Source organism: Lutra lutra, chromosome 1, assembly GCF_902655055.1.
Source record: "Lutra lutra chromosome 1, mLutLut1.2, whole genome shotgun sequence".
In the NCBI taxonomy this organism is placed as follows: Eukaryota; Metazoa; Chordata; class Mammalia; order Carnivora; family Mustelidae; genus Lutra; species Lutra lutra.
In genome coordinates, this window is record NC_062278.1 from 166,810 (window position 1) to 189,123 (window position 22,314).

Consider the following 22,314-nt stretch of genomic DNA (forward strand, 5'->3'; position numbering starts at 1 on the left):
AAAATAAGAAAATTACTAACATTAGAGATGTGGTAACGGTTATTCCTTGCTTAAAGAAACAGTAAAATCTTTACAGGTAAAATGTGATGTCTGGCACTACTTCAAAACACTCCTGCGGGAGAAGGGGGGAGGCCATGTGAGGACACGGTCAGGACCCGGACTGGTATCTGCCAAGCAGGGTGATAGGAATGTGGGTTATTATGATGTCACTTTTGAATGCTGGCGGGATTGGTGAGGTCTAGAGCCAACGGTCAAGAAAGAATTCTTGAGGCGTCTTTGGCGCAAAACGGTGGTTTTATGAAAGCTGTGGGGACGGGACCCCGTGGGCAGAGGGGGCTGCTGCCCTGGGACTGTGCGGGGTGGCTGATGATACACTTTCACGCTGGGGAGGTGAAGACGAAGGAGGTGTCCAAAAGGACTCTGACCTGCTGAAGGAGCCTACAGGACTGGGTCAAGTTAGGGTTGTCTCTCCCTGCAGCACGGCCTCAACGTCAAGACATCAGGGAGCTTCCCGGAGGAAGGTGACCCTCTGCCGCCTCAAGCACAGGCCGCAGGTCACGAGGACGTTTAACTTGATCTCCATTCCCTTCTGCCTCTGTCCCCCACGTCAATCACATTCTTGTTTTTGTTTGTTGCATTAGAGCTATTCCATAACAACCCACCACAAATTCTACTGAAAGTCTGCGTTGGGAGACACGAGTGGGGAACACCCTCCGAGGCTCGGTCGCCGGGTCTCCCGACGCGTGGACAGCTCCACGCCCGTCTCTGCCAGCTTCGGGACCCCCCATACAACTGGCCTGATGGCGGGACACTAGAGGAAACGCACCCCAAGGTCTGTACGCCACTGCCCACGGCAACTTTGTTCATCAGGCAGAAAGGGCAACCCACGCGTCCATCAGGATGTGAACAGGTAAGCGAAGAAACACCACCAGGCATGGAGAGGAAGGCCCAGCCCCCACACGACGACACGAGCAGTCCCAAAGCCACAGGAAGGGAAGGAAGCAAGACAGGAGGCAAACACCGTGTGAGTCCCTTTCCCGAGACTGTCTACGGCAGAAAGGGAGACACGCCATGCTGCTCACGCATGCGGACACGCAGCCAACCGGGGGCTCTCGGGCTGGGCAGCACGGCAGAGGTGGGGCCACGGGAGAATCTGCTGGCACGACGGAAACGCTCTGTGTCCTTGTTATCGCGATGCGCTGGCCACCTGGGGTGTACGGCTGTCGACGCTCACTGCCCGCACCCACAGATGGGCTCACTGGACATAGAAATTGCATCCCGTCGAGTCAACCGAAAACCCCCACCCCACTGGACGGTCCCCGTAAGGCGTGCGCGCTTCACCAAACGTGAATTTTACTCCCTTCCCCCAGAGTAGTACGCAGGACTCTTGTTCGGTGTTTAAGGAAATGAGGGCCACATAGCGCGCCCTGAGGAGTGCACGGAGACAGATGTGCGATGGGCAAGGGTGAGGACGTGTTGGCCACTGCAGGACCTAAAGGTGGGTATTAGGGACTTTCTGCGTGACGCTTTGACATTTTCGTAACAGGACGCAGGAAACCACCACCCGGGTGGTGGCGTGTAAGCGCAGTGCTCCCAGGCTCCCGGGGCCATGGCCTGGTCTGAACCTACGTTAATAGTCTCAACTGATCTCAGACCAATTGGCAGGGCAGGTATGGGGCTGCTGTTCTATGCATTCCCTGTAGGAATTACAGCTTCCCAGTGCTGTCCGTCACCCTCGCCAAGCCCGGGTTTCTTTGGCGCCTGCTGGGTGAGGCAGCGCCAGGGGGAGGCAGCACAGGGCGGGGGGTGGGCGGGGGGAGGCAGCACGGGGCAAGGGGGAGGCGGCGCGGGGGCAGGAAGCCTGAGACTCTCAGGAGGTCAAGCTGAGATCCCGTGTCGGACGACCGGACACCCAGCCTGCTCGGCCCGGAGCCAGACACGGGGTTGGACAGGCCGGGCTCTGCGCCCTCGGATTCCTGGGAACCACGTGCGCCTAGACCGTGGCCGGCCGCTGGGCCCACCTGCAGCACGCGGCTCATCCACTGGAAGCTGTCCTCCTCGGAGGCGTCGGGCCGCTGCTCGGCCACCAGGACGATACGGTCGTCGTGCAGCACCGTCACGGAGAACACAGCGATCCTGGGGGGGGGGGACGAGGACAACATGACCACCCGCAAAGGACAGCAAATGGGACGCAGACCCTTCCTCTCCCTCAAAACGGAGGGTGCAGACAGGCTAAGGCTGAAGAGACTCTAACCGTGGCCGCAGCTGAGAACTGGAGACGCGACCTGTCTCCTGCAGGGCGGCTGAAGTAGTTCCGACTCGCTACAACAAAATGACTTTGGTGCAAAGCAAAACCACCAGACACAGATCTTAAAAGAAAACTTTCCTTAATTATAACGTTAATGCACGGAGTACGTTTCTCCGTCTAGAAGGACTATTGGCCGGACTCAGTCGGTCCCTCGCGAACATGTCGGTGTCCCCGCGTTTACCTTCCCTCTTTCTCTGCACTTGCTGCCTTTGCCTCTCTCCTTCCCTGTCGGACCAGAAGCTGGTCTCCCCCCAGGCTCCACACACCAGCACACCTGCTGCTCCAGTTCTGGGCCATCGCGACACGCTCGCGTTCTCTTGTTCTCCTGTCAGCGGGTGTGCGCACACGCACACACACTTCGCCCAGCACTAAATTTCTCCTGCTTTCAGACATCTTGAAGGCATCTCAGTATCCCCTGTGAAGCTGTTTTCAGAAGTGTCTTTTGGTAACACAACTTCTGAAACTTACATTCCCAAGAATATTTTTATTACAACTGCACGATTAAGTAACGATTTTGACAAATGTAAAATCTAAGTTAAAAATTCCGTTTAATAACTTAAAAACATCACTGCACGGCTGCCTTCTTGGGCTGGTCCCAGCGCTGGGGACTTTCATGCCTTCTGCCCGACCCCAGTGCTGGACCCTTCTCGAGTCCCACAAACCCAGCCTCCGGCCGCTCAGATGCCCTCCCCCACGGCTGCTATTTCCATGCCAACTTCTGCGGTTTGTGCAACTTTCTCTCTCCCACCTCTGGAGGACTTCCTTAACCTGACTCTCCAGCTTATCACGTCCTTGTCTCGCTGCGTCCTTCCTGCTACTTATTCCATCCACTGTGTTTGTGTTTAAGGACAAAGAACTCGTGTCATGTGCGTTCTACTATTCCCAAGATGTTCTACTCTCTATCGGCTGTGGCTCCGTTTCTCTCTCGGTTTTTTTTTTTTTTGAGAGCAAGTGTGGGAGCCCAAGCAGGGGACAGGCAGAGGGCAGAGGGGGAGAGAGCGTCTTAAGTAGACTCTGTGCCCAGTGCAGAGCCCGAGGCAGGGCTCAATCTCATGACCCTGAGATCAGATGGAGCCGCACTCTGAAATCAAGAATCAGACACTGAACTGAGTGACCCCCCAGGCGCCGCTGTGGCTCTAGGTCAAGGTGGTTGTGGTGGGGGGACAGGCAGGCCCCCTGCTCACCGGCAGACGCAATCACCCACACCCTCCCCATCGCTCACGACGACGTCACCTCATCAGCTGCCTGCTCAGGACCAGCCTGCACCTCCAGGTACCGTCAGGTCCCGGGGGCCGCCCTAACCCACCCCAGAAACGGTGCTGGCCACCCGGGCATCCACACCAACAGCGTCCCACTCTGCTGTGAGGGCAGGTCATGAGGTCCTGGCGGCCCCCACTCGGGCACCCACACAGGCCTGACCTGCTGGTTTCTCCTTGGCGGGCACGCCACACTCCGGTCATCCTGACCGACGAGCGGGCCAGTAGCACCCACTTGGCAGGACTCCCAAATGATTTCTCTAAGGAATATTCAGAGGCAGGGCCTGGCCAGGCTCACAGGCACCCTGGTTTGAGTAATAAAAGCACCCCCTTGAGAAGAAAATTTTAAAATGCAGCCGGCTGAGCGGGCCGGCTAGGAGAAGGGGCTACTCCCCTCAGGACAAAGAGCTCGGAGCTGAACAGAGCCAGACACGGCTTCCCCTGCCGCCCCCCAGCTGCCCAGGCTCAGAAAGGGTTTGCCTAACATGCTCGGGATCGCTCAGGAGGTGCCCTGTGCAGGGGCGAGGCAGGACCCTCCACGGGTCTCGCTAACCCTCAGCAGAGAAGAGAATTGACGTTTGTGATTCAGAGAAACCGGCCCTCGGCTGCTCCAGTCTGAATGTATGAGGTTCTAGGATGCTGAGGCAGGTGCTCCTTGGGCCCCGTCGTCTTAAAGACCCACAGGAGCCCTGTGGGCAGGGAGGACACTAATGGGCTCTGGCTGCAAATATCGTTCTTTTTCCTGGGAAGGTTTTCTGATGAACAGGAGTTCCTAGGTTTTGTGTTCTCGAGTCACTGGACCTTGCTGCTACTGCTACAGACTCTCAGACTTCAAGTGGAGGAGGAGGGTTCTAGAAGCCACAGCACAGGGGCCCGCAGCGCATCACCTGCCTCTGTAGACAAACTTCATGGGCTCCACGGCCAGCGCGGTGGCCACGATGTCGTCGGCATTGTGTCTACGAATTCCAACCACCATCAGCCCATCCAGCTTGCCCACAACAAAGACCAGGTTATCCTGGAAGCAAGGACAAAGGGTCAGGACTCGGGACACGCAGGCAGGCCCTGTGGGTCAGGTAGCTGATAGCTGCTGCAGGCAGTGGACAGCACACAGAAAGCAAGGAACACGCAGACGGGTCCTGCATCCCGGTGGGCTGGGCTGGAGACAAGGGGACGTGGCGGTGGGTGGCTAGGATCCTGCATCCTGGTGGGCTGGGCTAGGTGGGGATGACACAGGGAAGGTGAAGTTGCAGAGGATTCTGACTGCTCCTGCCCTTGGGCAGGGCTCCCAAGGTCAGCAGCAAGGACATTCTGGGCAGACAGTACTGTGTCATGGGTGCTGTCCTATGGACTGTGGGACATGGGGAGCTTCCCTGGCCCCTGGATCGGCATTGGATGCCAGCAGCACCCCCTCCATGGAGCTGTGGGCGTGTCTGGAGGCCCACGTCCTGGCAGTAGGACACACTCACCGGCCCGATGAAGCCCAGCAGCCCTGTCCTGGTGAAAGGCCTGTCAGATACGGGCGTGCCTCCTGCCGTGACCGGGACGGTCTGCCAGAGCAAAGGGGGGACGTTAGGCTGTGCTCCACGGACAATGGACCAACCGGCCAGGTGGCCAGGATGTGGCTTCCCTAGATGAGGCTGCCACCCACGGATCCCTGGTGGGGAACAGGCCGCCCCAAGGCCAGAGGCTCTGTCAGTAGATGACATGCTCCTCAGACTCCTGCACCCAGCATGGTCTGGGTTCCTCCTGCGACCCCTCGTCTGTGACCCCTTGTCTCCCTGGGCCCAGCACCTGGCTCTAAGGAGCAGACACTCGCCGGACTCTTGGCGCACACGGAGCGCGGGCTTCCCAGGCCAGCCTCGGCCCCATCAGGGCTGGAGACCCGCTGCACCCTAACCGCTGCCCTCCGTGGACGCTCTGGAATTCACCTGCACAGGAAGGGCAGGGGACGTACAAACCTCAAAGACGCTCTTAGTGATCCCCAGCAGTCCGTAGTATGCAGTGCCAGTGGCGCTGGAGCTGACGCATATCTCCCCGACCTCGTCGGTCTTGCAGAGATAAGGGGCACCTTCCACCTTCACAACACACACGTCAGCTAAACAGAGAGAAACCCTCGGAGTCATCGACGAGAACTCCACGTGAATGGGCTCATTCACCAAGATCTACCTGCGCTTTCACGTGCGGTTACGGAAACAAAGCATCACAGGCACTGAGCGCTCTGACAACACGCTCGAGCCAGTGTGCGTCCTTCTGCTTCCTACACGGTATCTAACCAACTCACGACGCATCCTGCACGTACGAAGCCCAGGCTGATGGGACACCCGCTGTCTCAGGGACAGATTCCGTGACCCCTCTTTGTGTCACCTCCCCGAACCCACGGGCGATGCTGGTGACCTGTCCTGGGCCGTAGCCCCATGCACCCTGTAGCCTTGGTGTGGCCCGTCCCATAGCCCAGCCACCCCATGGTCAGCTGTCACTAAACAGCTCCCCACCAACAACCCCGCCTGCTGCCCGGCCTGGGCACAGGAGACCCCGCCTGTCAGGTCAGTGCAGTTCTGGGCCACCCACGCCACAGAGCAGGCACCCAAACCAGCCTCCAACCCAACGTGCAGTGGTCCATTAAAGGAAACGAATTAAGCAGCCTGTGGTCCCCCGGGCATGGCCCCCTCCCCCAAGGATGGTAATTAGCAAGAGAGAAAGGGGCAAAGGGGTGCTCATTCCCATTTCCTTTCACCCACAAATCAGACCATAGACCACAGAGGCCCTGCTGGAGGAGGAAGAAGGTGGGCACAGACACCCCCACAAGCGTGTGTTTACCTCAGAGACCCTGATCTAACTCACGGTGGGGGGGGCGAACGCAGTGAAAGGCTGGGTCTCCGCGAAACACAAGAGACCATCAGCCTCAACAAGTCAGTCAGCTCTGCAAGGGTCAAACTAACAGGAGCCGACCTGGGGAGCTGGTGAGCACAGACACCCACGCATACGCTCGCACACGCTGGGGGAGCGTGTGCACAAACACACACACACACACTCGCACTCGGGACCACGGCGTGCACACACGCACACCAGGTGGGTCAGGACAGCTGCCCACGGATCTCAGAAGGGCCCGCGTGGCGAGGAGGAAGCCGAGCAGCTGTAAGGCCACCACAGTGAGGGTGCCGGAGGGCGGCAGCAGAGAGTGTCCCCACTCCCAGCCGTCACTGGGCCTCCTGCGCCAGGCCACGGGCTCCCTGTGCGGCGCTCTGCAGGGGAACCACAGGCAGGCGCTCCGTCGCCCTCTCCGCGGGGCCGGCATTCAGGCCCAGGGGCTCTGCGGGCAGGAGGCTACACAGGAACTGTCTGCACCCTTCGGAGTGCCGCTCCTGACCGATACATCCAGTCACCCGCCGCGGGCGGGAGCCGGGCGTCGGGCTGTCTGAAGACACCGGGGTGCCGTGAGCGGATCAGCGCCTCCACGTGCGCACGGCACGATGCCCGTGCTGGACAGGCCGTCGGCGCTCCCGTCCCCAGACAGCAGAGAGCCGCACACCTGGCCGGGCCCTCGTGCTGTTGCTCAACCTGAACTTCAATACAAAGGCAGGCAAAACCCTGAAACCTATTACTATAAACTAAAACCCCAGTTTACATGGGAAAACCCTGCTAGGAAGACTTTTGTTTGTGGGCATGGAGCGAGCACTCCTATGGTCTGGACACTCAGGCCTCCTGCAACGTCACGCAGCGGTGGGGTCCGACACACGCCAGCTTGTCCCTTACCTCCCGGCAGGGCCTGACCGACGTCCTGAACAGTAAGAACGGACAACTTTTCCTCAGTGTCAACCCTGATCACGCCGAAGCTGAGGCCGTTCATCGACAGCACAGCTTTTCTCGCTGGAGGTCCTCCCAGCTCTGGCGGCCTGGAAAACAAAAGCAGACACACTGACGAGGGGACAGAGTCTGTAGGGGGCGGGATCCGTGCCCAGCTTGCCTGCAGGACGCCGCCGCACCACACAGGGCCGGCTATGGGGACCGGCCGCCCGAGGGCGCCACAGCACCTCCGCCCTGCCCGTTGCTCTGCACGGGGACCTGCACTGTCCTCCCACCCCAGGGCCTCCGGAGGGCCTGTGGCCACAGTCTGAGGGACGCTCTGTGACTTCCCCAGAGAGGTCCTCAAGCTGACTGAGCTTCCACCTGGCTTTGCTGAGACACCTGTCGGGAGCCCTGGGCAGCAGAAGGACAGGTACCAAGGAAGCCCGGAGCAGCCCCAACACGCCCAGTCCAGAGACCAGAGGCTGCAAGCCAGACCCGCAAGCGCAGCCCTTCCCAAACCCCTGATCCAGGAAGCAGGAGAAACACAGTGGCTGATGCCACCAGGCGTGGGAGTGAGGTGTCCCATGGCCAGAAAGCACCACAGAGCAAAGGAATGAGGAATACCTTATGGTTGTGAAGCATAAAGAAGTCCTTTCTCTTGGCAAGTTATTAAAATTTTCGGATGATTTAATACTTGCACACATGAAAGCGCAGACTAGTCATGAATATACTAATATAACACAGGACCACAATCACCACTGGTTTTTCTAACAACTGGGCTGAGAGCAGAAAACCAATGCACAGACACTCTCAACTGCGAGCACACCACCGTCCTCCCAGGACAGCCCACAGAGGCCACTGCGGACAGGAGCCCTAGGGCAGGTGAGAGGTGACCCAGGAAGGGACAGGTGGCCTGCTAGGAGCAGGAAGGACCAGAGCCTGCCAGCTCTGAGGTCTCCCAACCCCACCATCCAGGCTGCAATGGGGGGCACAGTCCCCACCAGCTGCCCGGCCCCCTCAGGCAGGGAAGAGCTCTGGGCTGCCACACCCACAAAGCCCTCGGAGGAAAACCAGCCCAGAGACCACAGCCCGGGCAGCCGCCACCCCCCACGTCCTGGCACAGATCCAGGCTGGCGGGAGACACGCGGCCAGCACGGGGCGAGGGGCCTGGTGCCCGGGGCTGCCCCCCACCACGCGCACGCGCCTGGCACACTGGCACATTGCTCCGTGAGGTCAGCTGCTCAGAGAAAGACCAGCCATGCTCAGCAGCGCAGGACAGCAGCTGTGTGAGAGGACGGAGAGGCGGCTGCCTTACCTGCGGATGGCCACTGTCAGCGCCTCAGGGGAGCTGGCACAAGGACAGATGACCTCGGGCCTCAGCCCTCTGGACTGGAAGACATTGAGGAACGCGTCACAGGAGGATATGGACCCTGCGTGAGACAGAGGGAGCCATGGGGTAACTGGAGGGCTGGCAGGGAGGGGCCCAACCACCCATGAGCTCCAGGGCGTCGTGACATCAGGAGACTCGTGGGGGTGGGGGGCGGCTTCCAAGGAAAACATGATGCGTCTGGAAACCACCAGCAGGTAGAGTGCGACACTTCTCAGGGCAGGCCTCTGTTTCGCCCCCGCACTGTTTCTGAGTGCAGACTCACAGCCCGCCCCGGCCTCGCCGCGTCTCCTCACAGCTCTGCTGAGTGGGAGGTGACCAAGGAGCGATTCTGGGGCAAGACCCCTCACGGCGAGGCCCAGGTGCACGAGAGCTGCCGGAGGGCCCGGGGCTGCGGACTGGCCAAGTAACCCCCACAGGGCAGCCCACGCATGGTCCCCAGGCTGCCCCTGCTTCTCCCCTCCTCGCCCCGGCCGGTCTGAGGTGTCGCGGGTATGGAGGCCCAGCTCCCCAGCAGGAGAGCTGCCGCCTGCTCGGGGCTGCACCCGTCGGGACCCCAGGGCTGAACCCCACCCCTCAGGCACCTGCCACAGCGGGGCTCGAAGGAAAGGAGGGTGCTGTGTCCGGCTCTTGCTGGCACTGGCAGACGGCAGAGGACACACAAGACAAACCGCTGGCTCAGTGCCATAGGGAACCCCACGGCACGTGGAGGGGCAGGATCTAAGGTCTATGGGGACGGGGTCCGGGGAGGGCTCCCCGGTGGGAAAGCCTGGCCACGGGGAAAGGAGCTGCTGGGGGTGCGGCAGGGCAGAGGACGCGCGGGGGTGTGGTGCAAGGCCTGGGCACACGGCTGGATTCAGGCGGGAGTGGGGACGCAGAGCACCCAGCCCTGGGCGTCCGAGAGGAGGCATGGAGGGCCCTGCTGGGGATGGGTAGAGGAGCAGGATGGATGGCAGATGCCCTCCTGACCAGTGGGGACCCGGGGCGCAGGGATGTCGGCCTCCTCACAGGGAACTGGAGGAAAGACCAGCCTCTGGGCCGGGGAGCTTCAGTGCAAACCCTGCAGGACAGTCGTTAACCCAACGAGAAAACCCACCTACCAGTCGAGGGCTTTGTGCTGCATAGAAACCCCCACAAAGGTCCACCAGGCCTCCCAGGGAGCCATGCGCGGCAGGCCTTGGACAGCCACCAACGAGCAGCCATGCTCAGACCCTGCAGAGAGCCCGGGGTGCTCAGGGGTGCAACAGGGGAAATCCCAGCAGGAGGTCGGGGCCAAGGACCGGGGGCCAGGACAGGTGCCTGGTCCGTGTCTAAATTCCAGTCATTTCTTAATATATCTTCTGTCCACAGTGTTAAAATTGCTTTTAAATTCAGCGCCTTCATAAACAAGTACGAGATACACCAGCGGGTCCCCCCGGGAGGGCGTGCAGCACGGCCCATGGCCTACAGCCCACGGCAGGCCTGTTATGGCTGCAACACCACAGTGCTGTTCCTTGGCGTGCCATACTTGACCCTCTTCCCTCCCACGCCAGGCCTGCTGGGGAGGCCACGGCCACGGCCTTGCTCAGCCGGGCTTACTCACACGGGTTGGCGCCGTCGGCCACGATCAGCATGCGCAGGGAGCTGAGGCTGACGTCCCTCTGGCCTCGCTGAGCCAGGAGAGACCAGTGCATGTCGCGGGACTTCACCAGCGCGGCGCGGGCTGCAGAGGGGAGCATGGAAGTACCCTGAGTCACAGGGAAGCGGCACCCTTGCCCCTCACAGACCCACTCGAATCAGCACAGGTCCCCGGGACAAGCGCGCGTGAAGACAGACCCACGGCCCAGCCTCGGGGCTCACCAAGGGGCCTCCCCAGCCCCACTGGAGCGGACCCCAAGGGACGAGGAAGCCCTGTGGTGACCCAGGCGGGGGCAGGCCAGTGGCCCTCTGTCTACACTGCTTCCTTAGAATCAAGAGCTCTGCCGCCAGTGAAAGCCTCAGATGAAAACCATCTCCACGACTAAGAACTGGGAGTACTGGTGTGACTGGAAAGAGGTTCAAGAGAACAAAAATAGTGGCCTATGGTGTCTGCAGAAGAGGGCCGTCAGGGGCCTGTGCCCAGGCCACGCAGACTCCATGACTGCGGGGGAGGCACGGTGCACGCGGGCAGGAGGGGGCGCCGCAGCCCGTCCCCACCGGTCGGCGAGCCGGCTTCACTGCTTTTTCCATCACCAAGGGTGACAACAGAAGGACTTCCTGCATGAAGGAGGGGTCAGGGGACGGCGTCTCTCCCATTACCTTTATACGAACACACTTTCTGGATCCAGGACAGAGGGTTCACCTTCATGAGGGCGTATGGGACGCTGACGACGTGCATCCTGTTCAGCACGCTCTGCGGGAGAGACGGGCGCTCAGGGGCGGGCCTCGCTGCGGGGCAGCAGAGGCCGCACCGCGCCCGAGGGGCACAGAGAGCAGCCACGGCCTGCTCTTGCTGACACTTCAGATAAGGGCTAACTGCACCACCTAAAAGTAGGGTTCGGTGGCATCTCTTGGTACGAGGCCTCAGGGTCCCTCGAGTCCAACCACGAGAACACAAGGCAAACGACACTCACTGTTAACACTCCGTGCCACAGCCCAGCATCCCGCTTGAAATCCAGCACATTCGTTAGTGTCTCGGCTGCGAGGGGACAGAGATGGTTAAACCACTTGTGGCCGTCTTCACAAGTCAGGTGCATTGTTAAAGAAACTGTGAGATGAAGACGGCATCGGAACAAGAGCTCTAGGAAACGCACAGCCTCCACAAATACCAGGAACCAGTCAGTCAATCGTCTTGGTTATCGATTCAAATGACCAGAAAAACTCAGAAGTAGGTGATACAATTTTGGATTAAAACAGCTCTGCTGGGGCGCCTGGATGGCTCAGTCCGTTAAGCATCTGCCATTGGCCTGGCTCACGATCTCCAGGCCCCGGGATCAAGTCCTGCTCAGCTCCCTGCTCAGCAGGGAGTCTGCTTTCTCCCTCTCCCTCTCCCTCTGCTCCTCCCCCCGCTTGCGCTCTCTCTCTCCCTCCCTTGCTCAAATAAGTAAGAATCCTTAAACATCTTGGGAAAATCCCACAGAGCTACGCTGATCACTAGTCTGAAACTACATGGAGCAGCACGTGCTCGAGCGGCCCCTCGAGGTTCCCCCAGCACAGTGAGGTCAGGGGCAAGGACACTGAGGCCACCACCCTATGTCTCTGGGAAATGTCACGGGCTGCTCGTGCTGCTTCCCCTCAGAAAGCTGATCCTTCTCTGTGGTCTCCCCCAGGAAGGAAGGATGCGGGAGCAGGTGGTGACCGGGGCTGCCCACACAGCCCTGTGCTTGGGGGACCTGGTTCCGGGCCCCCCCACCGATGCTTGGCAACCCCAAGGGCACCCACAGCACAGGCACCAATGGAGAACACAGGGCTGCCAGGAAGGGCGCCTGCTTCCTGAGTGAGAGTTCGTCCCTACGCTCCCTTCGTTAGCTAAAGCGTCCCAGTGATCCCTGATACATCCATGTCCAGAAAAAGAAAACCATGTGACTAATAGATCCAGTTTTCAAAAAATTATTCAGGCCCTTGAATATATCTAAAATCATTCTCCAAATCGCCACTGAAGGCTTCAGTGACTCCTGACTTCCATTTTTATTTTCCTCTTACTTTTAAACACCGTATTTTAGTTACTTAAACATACCGTTCAATTTACTTTCTAGTTTTATTCAATCCCAGCATTGTTACAGTAGGGAAACTACCATACATCTGTTTTTATAGTTCTTTAAAAATAACAGTTCTCTAAGTTAAATATCCAATATTTAACAGTCAGTGGGGGATGGTGCTACCTACGTGTCACCAACAGAAAACCTGTAACTTTCAAGATTCCGTTTGTGTATCTGCATGCACGACAGTTCACATGGAAACCACAGTCACAGAAAGCAGCCATACAAAAGCGGGTCTGTTAAGATGGTTTTCCATTTTTTTATGTGCAGAACACACCGCCGCAGAACACACTGCCCCGTAGCTACATCCCGGGCAGAACCAGCCCACCAGGCATAGTGGTAGATGAATTCCACCCGCCATCAAGTCAGCACACACACGAACGTCCTGGAAGGAACCTGAGTGGGGCTGCCTGGGTGACCCGGCCCCTCGCACGCCGCACAAGCAGACGGCCCTAAGCACACCAGCCTGGGCCCCGGCTGGGCGAGAAGGCTGCACCGGCGCTCAGCCAGTCCCCAGGGGCCCGCACGCCCTTACCTTCTGAGTAGCCGCAAGCCTGCGTCAGAGCCTGGCAGTGGGCCAGCAGGCACGCGTGGGTCACCGTGACCCCCACCGTGCTGCCTTCTTTGCTGGTTTTATACTGAAAGATTTCAAGAAAAAAAAAATCCATTATGGATGCTTCTGGAGGCTGACAGAATTTACAAAGGCGCGGTCCGTCCTTCGCTAACCATCCCTACACACGGAAGCACACGTTACACCGTTGACTCTTGGGGCGACATCCGCAGAGGAAGCTGGGCACCCCTGCGGTAAGCGCCCGGGCACAACAGTGCGTGCAGGCTCCCCATGACTGCCGACACCCCCAGGGTGGGCGGCGAGGGACAATCAAGTAGGGGTAAGACCACACCTGCGTGAGCTCCCCTACGACCCTGGCTGTCTCCGGGGTGAAGGTCAAACAGAAGGCTAAGTTCCGGCCTGCACTCCGACCAGAAGCAAGAGCTGAGTCCGTGGGGGCCACTTCCCCGTGCTCTGGGTCAGACGAGGCCATTACCTCGATGTAGGCGGTCCCAGCCCGGGCATCCTGCGCCTGCGGCTGCCAGTCTTTGGGGGGCTTGGCCAGGTGCTTCCCGTCGATCACCAGCCAGGAGAGCGGGGGCCATCCTGTGAGGGTGCAGACAGGGCCCCCGGCCCAGGAGAGTAGTCAGCGGGCCTCAGGGCTCAGCCACCCACCACACAGCCACCGGCTCCTGCCACCCAGGGAACACGAGTCTCCGTCCCGTTCCCCTTGTACTGATCTAGCTTTGATTCACTCGGTGCCTCTGGCCAGCAACAGCACAGGCCTAGACCCTGAACCGTGGGGCTGGGCAGCAAGACGCACACCCACCCACGAGGACCTCGCTCCTGCTGGAGACCGCTCCCCTCAGGGCCCCTGGGCGCCTACCTTTGAAAGCAGCCACCTCTCCAGTCTGTGCCTTGGGCAGACCTTTCTGACACGCGTCCGTGGTCAGGGCCAGGGTGACGCCACAGCTGCCCAGCAGAAAGCCCACCTGCCGGCTGCCAGCGTCCTGCAGAAGCACGGCGAGGAGCTCACGGGCGGCCCCGCTCAGGCCCTCACACAAGAGCCGGGCCCTTCACCTTCACTCACCCTCACCAGCTGCTACAACGGAACCCTATGCGGGTAGAGACTGTATTTTCATGAAAATAAAATAGAAAGTTCTGGATAATGGGCTAATGCCTCAGTGTTGTCTTGCAAATGACATTTAGTGGCATTTTAATCAACTACAAAAATAACAGCATGGAAATTTCCACTTGAGTCACATTTAAAATTTGCAGATTAATCTGGGGGGGACCTTTAACACAGTGACGTATTTCCCACAAAAATGCACATTTCCTTCCAGTCCACATTTCTTTTATACACGTCCTCAGTAACGCTTTATCACTTCCTTCAAGTTTGACAAATCTCTGGCTTTTTCTGAATAATCTCTGTATTCAAACATCTATTCATCATACATTATCCTCTGGGAGGCACTGGTTTTATTTCAAACTTCACTTTTGGGATTCTCGAGTATTTGTTGCTGGAAATACTCACTTTAACTACCTGAACACTGATAGGGTAGAAAACTCTGTTTTCTAAAACACCCACCTTGTCTACTCCTAAAATAATTATCTTTTTCCAGTAACCAGATTACCGACATCTATACTTGAAACGAAACAGCTCCCTAGAGTATTAGCAAGTCCCCACATTAATCATCGGTCAGTAACAAGAAATGCTTGTGCAGGCAGAAAAGCAAATTCTCATCTTGCATATTCACAACTGTCCCTGAGAAGGAGCTCCAGTATGTCACGGTGTGATTAACTCACTCCCAAGACATGGAAATTAATATTGATAAGAGTCTGGTCTTGAGAGGCAATTTAACAAAATCCGGTCCAATCGTTAATTCTAGCCATCCGAGGAGAAAAGGTGCACCCTCTTCTGGAAAGTTCACAGAGGTGATGTAACAGCTCCATCCATAGCTTCGGAAGCCCCTCCCACAGCAAGACACTCGCCCGCGGAGCTGCAACCCACCGCGCCCCCGTCCTGGCCTGCCTGCAGCCCTCTCCCCACTCGGAACAGCGCCCGGCTGCCAGGAAGGCGGCCTGAGACGCAGCGAGTCTACGCTCAGCTTCCGAAGAGGACCTCACAGGACCAGAACCCCATGGTCCCCAGCGAGTTAACTACCTTTCTTGTTAACGGCACTTCTATGGGAACGGGAACCAGCTCTGCCAGGAGACACCCATAAAATGCCACCATGAACATCACGGGGTCACTGTTTGGAAACACCAGGGCCACCTGCAACAGCATGAAGGAAAACCATGAAATCCACTCGCGAACGAGGCAGTCATCTCAAAGCTTAGCAGCCCTGCTGATTAGACGGAATTTGGACATTTTAGACCATCTTACAGCTTTTCCAATTTAGTTCAGAAAATGTAATTTGGGGGTTAATTCTTGGTTCTTAAATTTCCTCAACCATGTAACTTTTCATAAATAGTTTTCAGGTTGAGGTCTCTGTTCTAGAAGCAACCAAATAATTTAGAGTGTTTGCACCTAACGGCAGTCCAGCACGAGTCTGGTGTGGGATGGAGACCCAGCTCCGCGCCTGCCACCTGTCTGGGACACACCACCCACACCTGTCAGCCCAGGCGGAAAACACCCACAGTAGCAGGAAGAGTGGGCACAGAACCAGATCATACCCAGAATATCTTCCAGAAGGTAAAATCCTAACACCAACGTTTTCGTCGAACAGATCTTCACTCAAGACCTCAGTGTGCTGACGGGGAAGTGGAGGGCCCCAGACCCCTCGGCTGAGACCCCCACCGCTGACCCTCCCACGGAGCCCCCGGCTCGCCCACCTGGCCCTGTGCTGCCCCTATTTAAGTTACATGCTCTATCTCATTCATCTTACACTTTTGTTTTTATCAAACACATTTTAAAAACACGTAATTTAAGATAAAAATATAAGTACTAATGAAAAAAATACCCCCAAGCTCACCCACCCTTCCTCACTCCCCAAGGTAACCTCTTTAAAAATATCTTACATCTTCCTTTTCCATTTGCTCTCAGAGTTTTAAATGTAATGCTTACAGTGCTCTATTCTTAGTATTGATTTTATTTCCTATTACTGTAGATGAACTCCCCGCCCTTGGCATTACTGCCTTTCTCTTCCCCGATCCTCGCAGCTGCCATTTCTTACAACATTGGGTAAAATTAAAAGCTATTTAGGGAACAAGATTTTTATGAGCCCCAAATATTGTGATAAGTGTGCCCAAAACTGTAAGCGACAAGTCAGGACAGCAGATGTTAACCCTGGGCCCTTGAGAGCACACACAACGGCTATTAATAACTACCTGATAGCTAACCCTATACTCTCTCCTCGAGGTCCGGAAATCCAGTTCCTAACAAGTTAATTTTTTGAAAAGGGCAAAGCTCTCCTTTAAAAGCTGATATTAATAGTGATTGCACCAGAACTGTGACCCACAGCTTTGAGACTAGATGTTTGGCATAAAAACACTTTTGGAGAATTTGTTATCAGCGCTGTGTCCATCCACTTCTATAAGCGCTATTTACTCCAGGACAATGAACTAAACAGCCACACCCAATAACTAGCTCATTCACTGTGATCCTGTCAATCTCCCATAATTAACCCAACTATGGGACTCACTCGGGAGTCAAGGAGAGTATCTGGAAGTCTCTGTCCTTGCAGGAATCTTCAAGAAAAATAAATCAGTGATTCTTAGAGTCATTTTAAAGCACAACATAAACCAGGAACTCGTACAGGTTCGGTCTAAAGCACGACGTTATCAAGTCCCATTCTCAGGCTGTTCTCGCCTTCACCGCCAAGCTCGCGTCTGCTACTGGTAACGGCCACCACCCCCTCTACTTGCTCGGCTTTCCCCACATCCGCTGGCCAATCTGCTCTAAAATGCTCCGCCAGCTGTACAATACCTTCCAAAGGTATCTGCTGAGTAACCAACCAGTCAGGCCGGCCTAAGTCTCACCAGATGCCCAGCGGTGTACTCCGGCCTGGGCCCTCTGTCCCCCCCGCCCCCGCCGCCCTGTGCTGTGGCTCGCTCTGCCCCCTCCCCCCCAGAAGCTGGGGGGCCCGTTTCCGCGCCCTGGTCCTGCTCTGTAGGCAGGGAGCTGCGCTGGGGGCCCTCTCGCTCGTCAGCTCAGGATGCTGACTGGCTTCACTACCACTGTTTAAAATTCTCTCCTGTCCGTCCCTCTCCCGCCTGGAACTCCTACCAGCTGAACTCCAGACCTTCTTGACCAAGGCTCCGTCCTGCACCCTCTGTCCTTTCCATCTCTTAGCCTCCCCATAAGCGTCTCGTCTTGATTTACGGGGCGGTGTTTTTACCTTTAGTTTTCCAGGGATATTAAGACTAACTTTTCAAAAAATTCTCTTCTGTGTGTGACTTTCCTCCACATTTGTTTCCTCCTCCTCTCCCCCCTACCACCACCTTCCACTTTTCTTGTTTTTCTTTTCTTTGCTTGTTTGTTTTCTTTCACATTCTTCAAATGTCCGTGGTGAGTAGTTCTTTCTAAAGCGCGGACCCTCGGAGAGCTGCCCGACACGCGCAGTTTCACTGTGGGGTGATCTGACCACAGCAGCCGTCTCACTAGGGGGTCCTGCCCTCCATCTGGGACATTCCTCCCGTCTGAGTCAGTTCGCCTTCGCCCAGAGCCATGCTCAGGAACAGAACCTCCTATGATGAAGGGGATGTTCTATCTCCGAGCTATCAAATGGGGTAGCTATGAGCCACATGGGGTTCACGAGTCCCTGAAACGCGGCTTGGGTGACTGAGGAACTAAATTCTTTATTTAATCATGGTTAATTTAAGTGGCCCCACGTGGGTGATGCCACAATGCCGGGCAATGTAGCAGCACACGGAACAAATAAGCCTGTAGCCCCCGTCACGTTCTACCTCAGCGTGAGGTCACGGGGCTGCTGGCCACAGGGACAAGAGGAAGAGAGGAATTTCCGAGTAAGATCAACATTTTCTCATAAAACCTAAGCTTTGAGGACCTAATATTTATCAATGTTATTTCTACTAAAAGGAATCGATATGAAGTCAGAGGAAAGAGGTTGAAGAGTCAGTAGACGAGCAGTGAAGGAAGGAAAGAACCATCATCTTGTGTACATCATCGTAAACTTTGTCCACATTTAGTATTATTCTGTGCTGACTTTACATCCCTCGTATTAATGCTGTACGTCCAACCAACTGACGGAATACTGATTTCAATGAGACATATTTTTAGAGTTTGTTTTTGCTCACTCCAATAAGTTATATTCTAGTTACTTACTCTGTCTCCAGGTTTAAGTAGTGGTTCATTCTTACTAGTCAGTTTATTAAGTAGAGTATAAGCTAGTTTTAAACTCCGACTCCAAAGTTTGCCTAAAATAAAATAAAAATACTAAGCAATGTAAAATTAAAGAAACTAATAATTAACATTTTAACGTAGCAATCACAATACCCCATAATGTACCATCACTCTATTATTGGAAATTCAGGTAAGTTTCCAACTGATAACTATTTTGCACAATGCTGTAATGAACATCATAGTTTGTTCTTAAAATTAACTTATAGATTTATTTTTCTTAATACAAAAACAGAAAAGGAATTTATTCCACAATATTTAGAACATAGAAAACAGAAAAAGTCAGCATTCCTTCAGTTATGTACACACACATGCACATGTACGTGCATGTGACGTTTTCAAGAAACTGGAGCATTCTTCACTTCGCTTTTTCAGGCAACACTGCATTTTTAACGCATTTTCATATCATTAAACATCTTTCAACTACATCCCTTATTATGAGTGGTGCAGAATTCATTTAACCTTTATAACTCATAAGTAGGTACTTTGTCCGTCTCCAGTTTTCACCCAAGAGAATACCATCCAGAGCCGCTGGCCCTCCAGGATGCAGCCCCCAGCCCTGGCAGGTTCTGCCCGGCACACACCCCCTCCGGCACGCAGTCTCACGGGCAGAGCCCAGCAGCGAACTCTCAACAAAGGACAGTGTCCCTGAGGAAGGTGGAAGATGAAACAGAGGGGAAGGAAGACTAAAGGCTTCTGGGGAGGTAGAACGAGGTGGGGGCGACCACGGGGCAGGACAACAGAAAAACCCGAGTCCATCCCCAACACCCGAAGCAGCCTCACACGCACCCTACACAGTACCAGGGAAGCGACAGTAGCGACTCGGCCCCTTTCAAGTTCTGGGTAACGACCACGTGCAGTCTGAGCAGCCACGCCCCCTGAGTAGTGCCCAGACTTCACCGTAAATGAAACCTAGACCTGGGTGTGACATTATGAAATAAGTGAACTGTGAGACCTGAGAAATCAGTGACAAAAAAAAAATATCCGACCCAAAACACTGTTGCCTTCGTCTATGCACAAAAACCAAGTCAGTTTAACTGAAGAACGCAAAAGCTTTGGGGCGCCTGGACGGCTCATCCGTTGAGTGTCTGACCCTCGGTTTGAGCTCAGGTTGTGATCTCGGGGCCATGAGGCAGAGCCCGCCGAGGGCTCCGCGCTCAGTGGGGAGTGGGCTTGAAGACCCTCCATCTCTGCCTCTGCCCCGCCCCGCACTCTCACACTCTCTCTCTCTCAAATAAATAAATAAATCTTTAAAAAAAGAATGCAAAACGTTTTAACAGAAAATCAACATAATCTGTCACATTAACAAAGGTGAAAAGAGGTAAAACAATTTAACAATCATTCAGGATTTAAATGATCTGAATTCAGAATGAGAGGAACTTTCCTTAGTGTAATAAACCCATCTTTAAAAGTCTATAGGAATATGAGAATTGATGGTCAGACTTGAAAGCTCCCCTGGAAGACAGAAACAAGCCGGGGGCGTCTGCCTCTTCACCGAAAGTCGCAGTCAGTGCGATCAGCGGGAGGGTGGACAGAAAAGGCAGACACTGTTAGTACCGCCTGCAGACGACGTGACTGTGCACGTTGTGAATCTGTCAGACTAACCACAGAGCCACAGTCATTCCAGAAGTCGGTGTTGGCTTAGGGTAGCATATAACTCAACAGAATAAAACAAAGAACCACAACAGCCCTGCCACGCATGTGTGGGCAATTCCACGTATGACACAGGTGCCCTGAGAAGCGGGGCGGCCCTAGGACAGACAGCTATCCGTCCTGAAAGACAGACCCTGGGACCCATCCCCACACCGTACACAAGACTCATTCCCAGCATTTGGTCGATCTAAATGTGAACGGCAAACAGCAGAGCTATTGCAAGACAACAGAATAGCTTTAGGATCGTGGCCCAGGGAGAGTCCTTACGGAGAACTCCAGAAGCACTGGCCATGAGCAAAAGGAAGGTAAGGTTGGGTGGAACTTCTGCTCACTAAGGTCGTGGTCAGCAGCAGATGGGGAAGGCTCACAGTGGGGGACACCAGCAGCACATGTCACTGTCAAGGACCGGTATCCAGAACACACCAAAAAGTCCCACAAATAACCCTACATAAAAACGCACAAGGGGGCGCCTGGGTGGCTCAGTGGGTTAAGCCGCTGCCTTCGGCTCAGGTCATGATCCCAGGTCCTGGGTTGGAGCCCCACATCGGGCTTTCTGCTCAGCAGGGAGCCTGCTTCCTCCTCTCTCTCTGCCTGCCTCTATGCTTACTTGTGATCTCTCTCTGTCAAATAAATAAAAAAAAATCTTAAAAAAAAAAAAAAAAGCACAAAAGCATGATGGTAAAAGACTGCCTCCAAATAGGAGGCCGTACTGCTGGCACGCCAGGGCTCCCACCTGAAAACAATTTAAAACCTGGGTAAATGCAGACATCATCTAGCAAAGACAACGAGAAGAGTTAGGGTTCCAGAGGGAAACCCCTTGGGAAGGCGAGCTGACCGTGCACAGCTGGGGGGTCAGTAGGGCCCTGGCCACTGCAGCAGACAGAGTATCTCCTGGACTCACGTCCACGGACTGCTGCCACTGAGACACAAAGACGACAGTGGAGCTTCTGGGGGGTGCTGGGAGCCACACCAGCACAACCAGCCTCCCCTCGGGAGATCTACCGAGTCCTGGGGCTGTGAGCAGCAGGGGCTGGAAAGCCATGTGGAAAGCCTCTGAGAAGCAAAGTGGAGCCCTTACGTAGCACGTGAGACAGAAGCCACGGCTGGGGAACTGCAGAGGAGGACAGCCTGGCGCTCAGGGGTGGGCTGAGCCAGCGCCGACTGCCACCGTGGGACCAGCCACCACGCCACCTGCCACATAGAGCGAAGGAGGAACGTCTCTCGTGGAGGGGCATCATGGAACCTCCATAATTCTTTACACTGTCCAACATTCGATCCAAAAGGTACCAGGCATTCCAAAGATAAATTCTCTAAACTAAAACCAAGAGAAAGTACACACAACTGCAACAGGCCCACAGGTGACCCGACCTGGAGCTGGCTGACAGAAACTTCCCGACACGGCGAGGACGTATGCGTTCCAGGACATGGTGGAAAAGACAAAGACGACGCGTGGAATGATAAAGAATTGTCCTAGAAAATTAGGACAGGAATCAAAATACAGAATATCAAAATTAAGAACTCATCAGGAATTTCATGAAAGAATAAAAATTTCAGAAGACAGGATTAGAGAATTTGAATAAAGGAAAATTAAAAATCTCCAAACTGAAATACAGACAACCCTTGAACAATGCAGGCCCACTTACCTGTGGATTTTTGGGTAAATACGGTAACTGTACTATAAATGTATCTTCTCTTCCTAAGATCTTCTTAGTAACAGTTTCTTTTCTCTAGCTTACTTTATTATATGAATATGATATGTAATAAAAACAACATATAAAATAAGTGTTAATCAATTGTTTATGTTATCAGTAAGCCTTCTGATCAACAGTTGACTAGTGGTAGTTTTTGGGGAGTCAAAACTCATACTTGGGTTTTCAACTCTGTAGGGGTCAGCACCCCTAACCCTCCATTGTTCAAGGGTCAATCAAATATATAGAAAAGAATACAAAATAGAAGAAAGAACATTAAAGCTACACAGGTATACGTGGACTCAAAGCCCCAGAAGGATGAGAGAGACAGACCTGAATCCAGCAGGTGGGCTGGGAGCAGTCCACGCTGCTCACAGCAGGCAGTGAGCTCTTTTCTGAGGAATTACGGACCGAGTGCTAATGGACACAGATGCCAAGATCTTAAACAACGTATTGGCTAAATCCAATTCAGACATTTGTTAAAGAGATATCATGGCCAAGTGGGATTTATTCTAGGAATGAAAGGGCTGCCTAACATTTGAAAATGAACCAAGGTAATTCATCAAATGAAGTGGGGAGGAGAGAGAAAGATATGATCATCTTGACAG

At 54.9% G+C, this 22,314-nt stretch overlaps 1 protein-coding gene across 11 annotated transcripts in view; it reads right to left on the bottom strand.

The window, feature by feature from the left end:
* DIP2A (disco interacting protein 2 homolog A) overlaps positions 1–22,314 on the bottom strand; it is a 97,244-nt gene that overhangs the window by 24,165 nt on the left and 50,765 nt on the right. For 8 of the 11 annotated variants that reach the window (XR_007125143.1, XR_007125144.1, XM_047717712.1 and 5 more), the window contains 14 exons: positions 18,291–18,382; positions 15,168–15,278; positions 13,890–14,013; positions 13,500–13,609; positions 12,989–13,091; positions 11,329–11,393; positions 11,015–11,108; positions 10,320–10,439; positions 8,666–8,780; positions 7,318–7,457; positions 5,523–5,659; positions 5,031–5,111; positions 4,452–4,579; positions 2,022–2,136 (listed from right to left, as the gene is read on the bottom strand). Coding sequence is in view for 8 of the 11 variants with exons in the window: in XM_047717712.1 (XP_047573668.1) it covers positions 2,022–2,136; positions 4,452–4,579; positions 5,031–5,111; positions 5,523–5,659; positions 7,318–7,457; positions 8,666–8,780; positions 10,320–10,439; positions 11,015–11,108; positions 11,329–11,393; positions 12,989–13,091; positions 13,500–13,609; positions 13,890–14,013; positions 15,168–15,278; positions 18,291–18,382 (1,535 nt within the window). In the remaining 3 variants the exon portion in view is untranslated. Of the gene's footprint in view, positions 1–1,950; positions 2,137–4,447; positions 4,580–5,030; positions 5,112–5,522; positions 5,660–7,317; positions 7,458–8,665; positions 8,781–10,319; positions 10,440–11,014; positions 11,109–11,328; positions 11,394–12,988; positions 13,092–13,499; positions 13,610–13,889; positions 14,014–15,167; positions 15,279–18,290; positions 18,383–22,314 lie in introns of those variants that run through there. The other 3 variants (XR_007125146.1, XM_047717755.1, XM_047717767.1) reach the window with 3 other exon arrangements.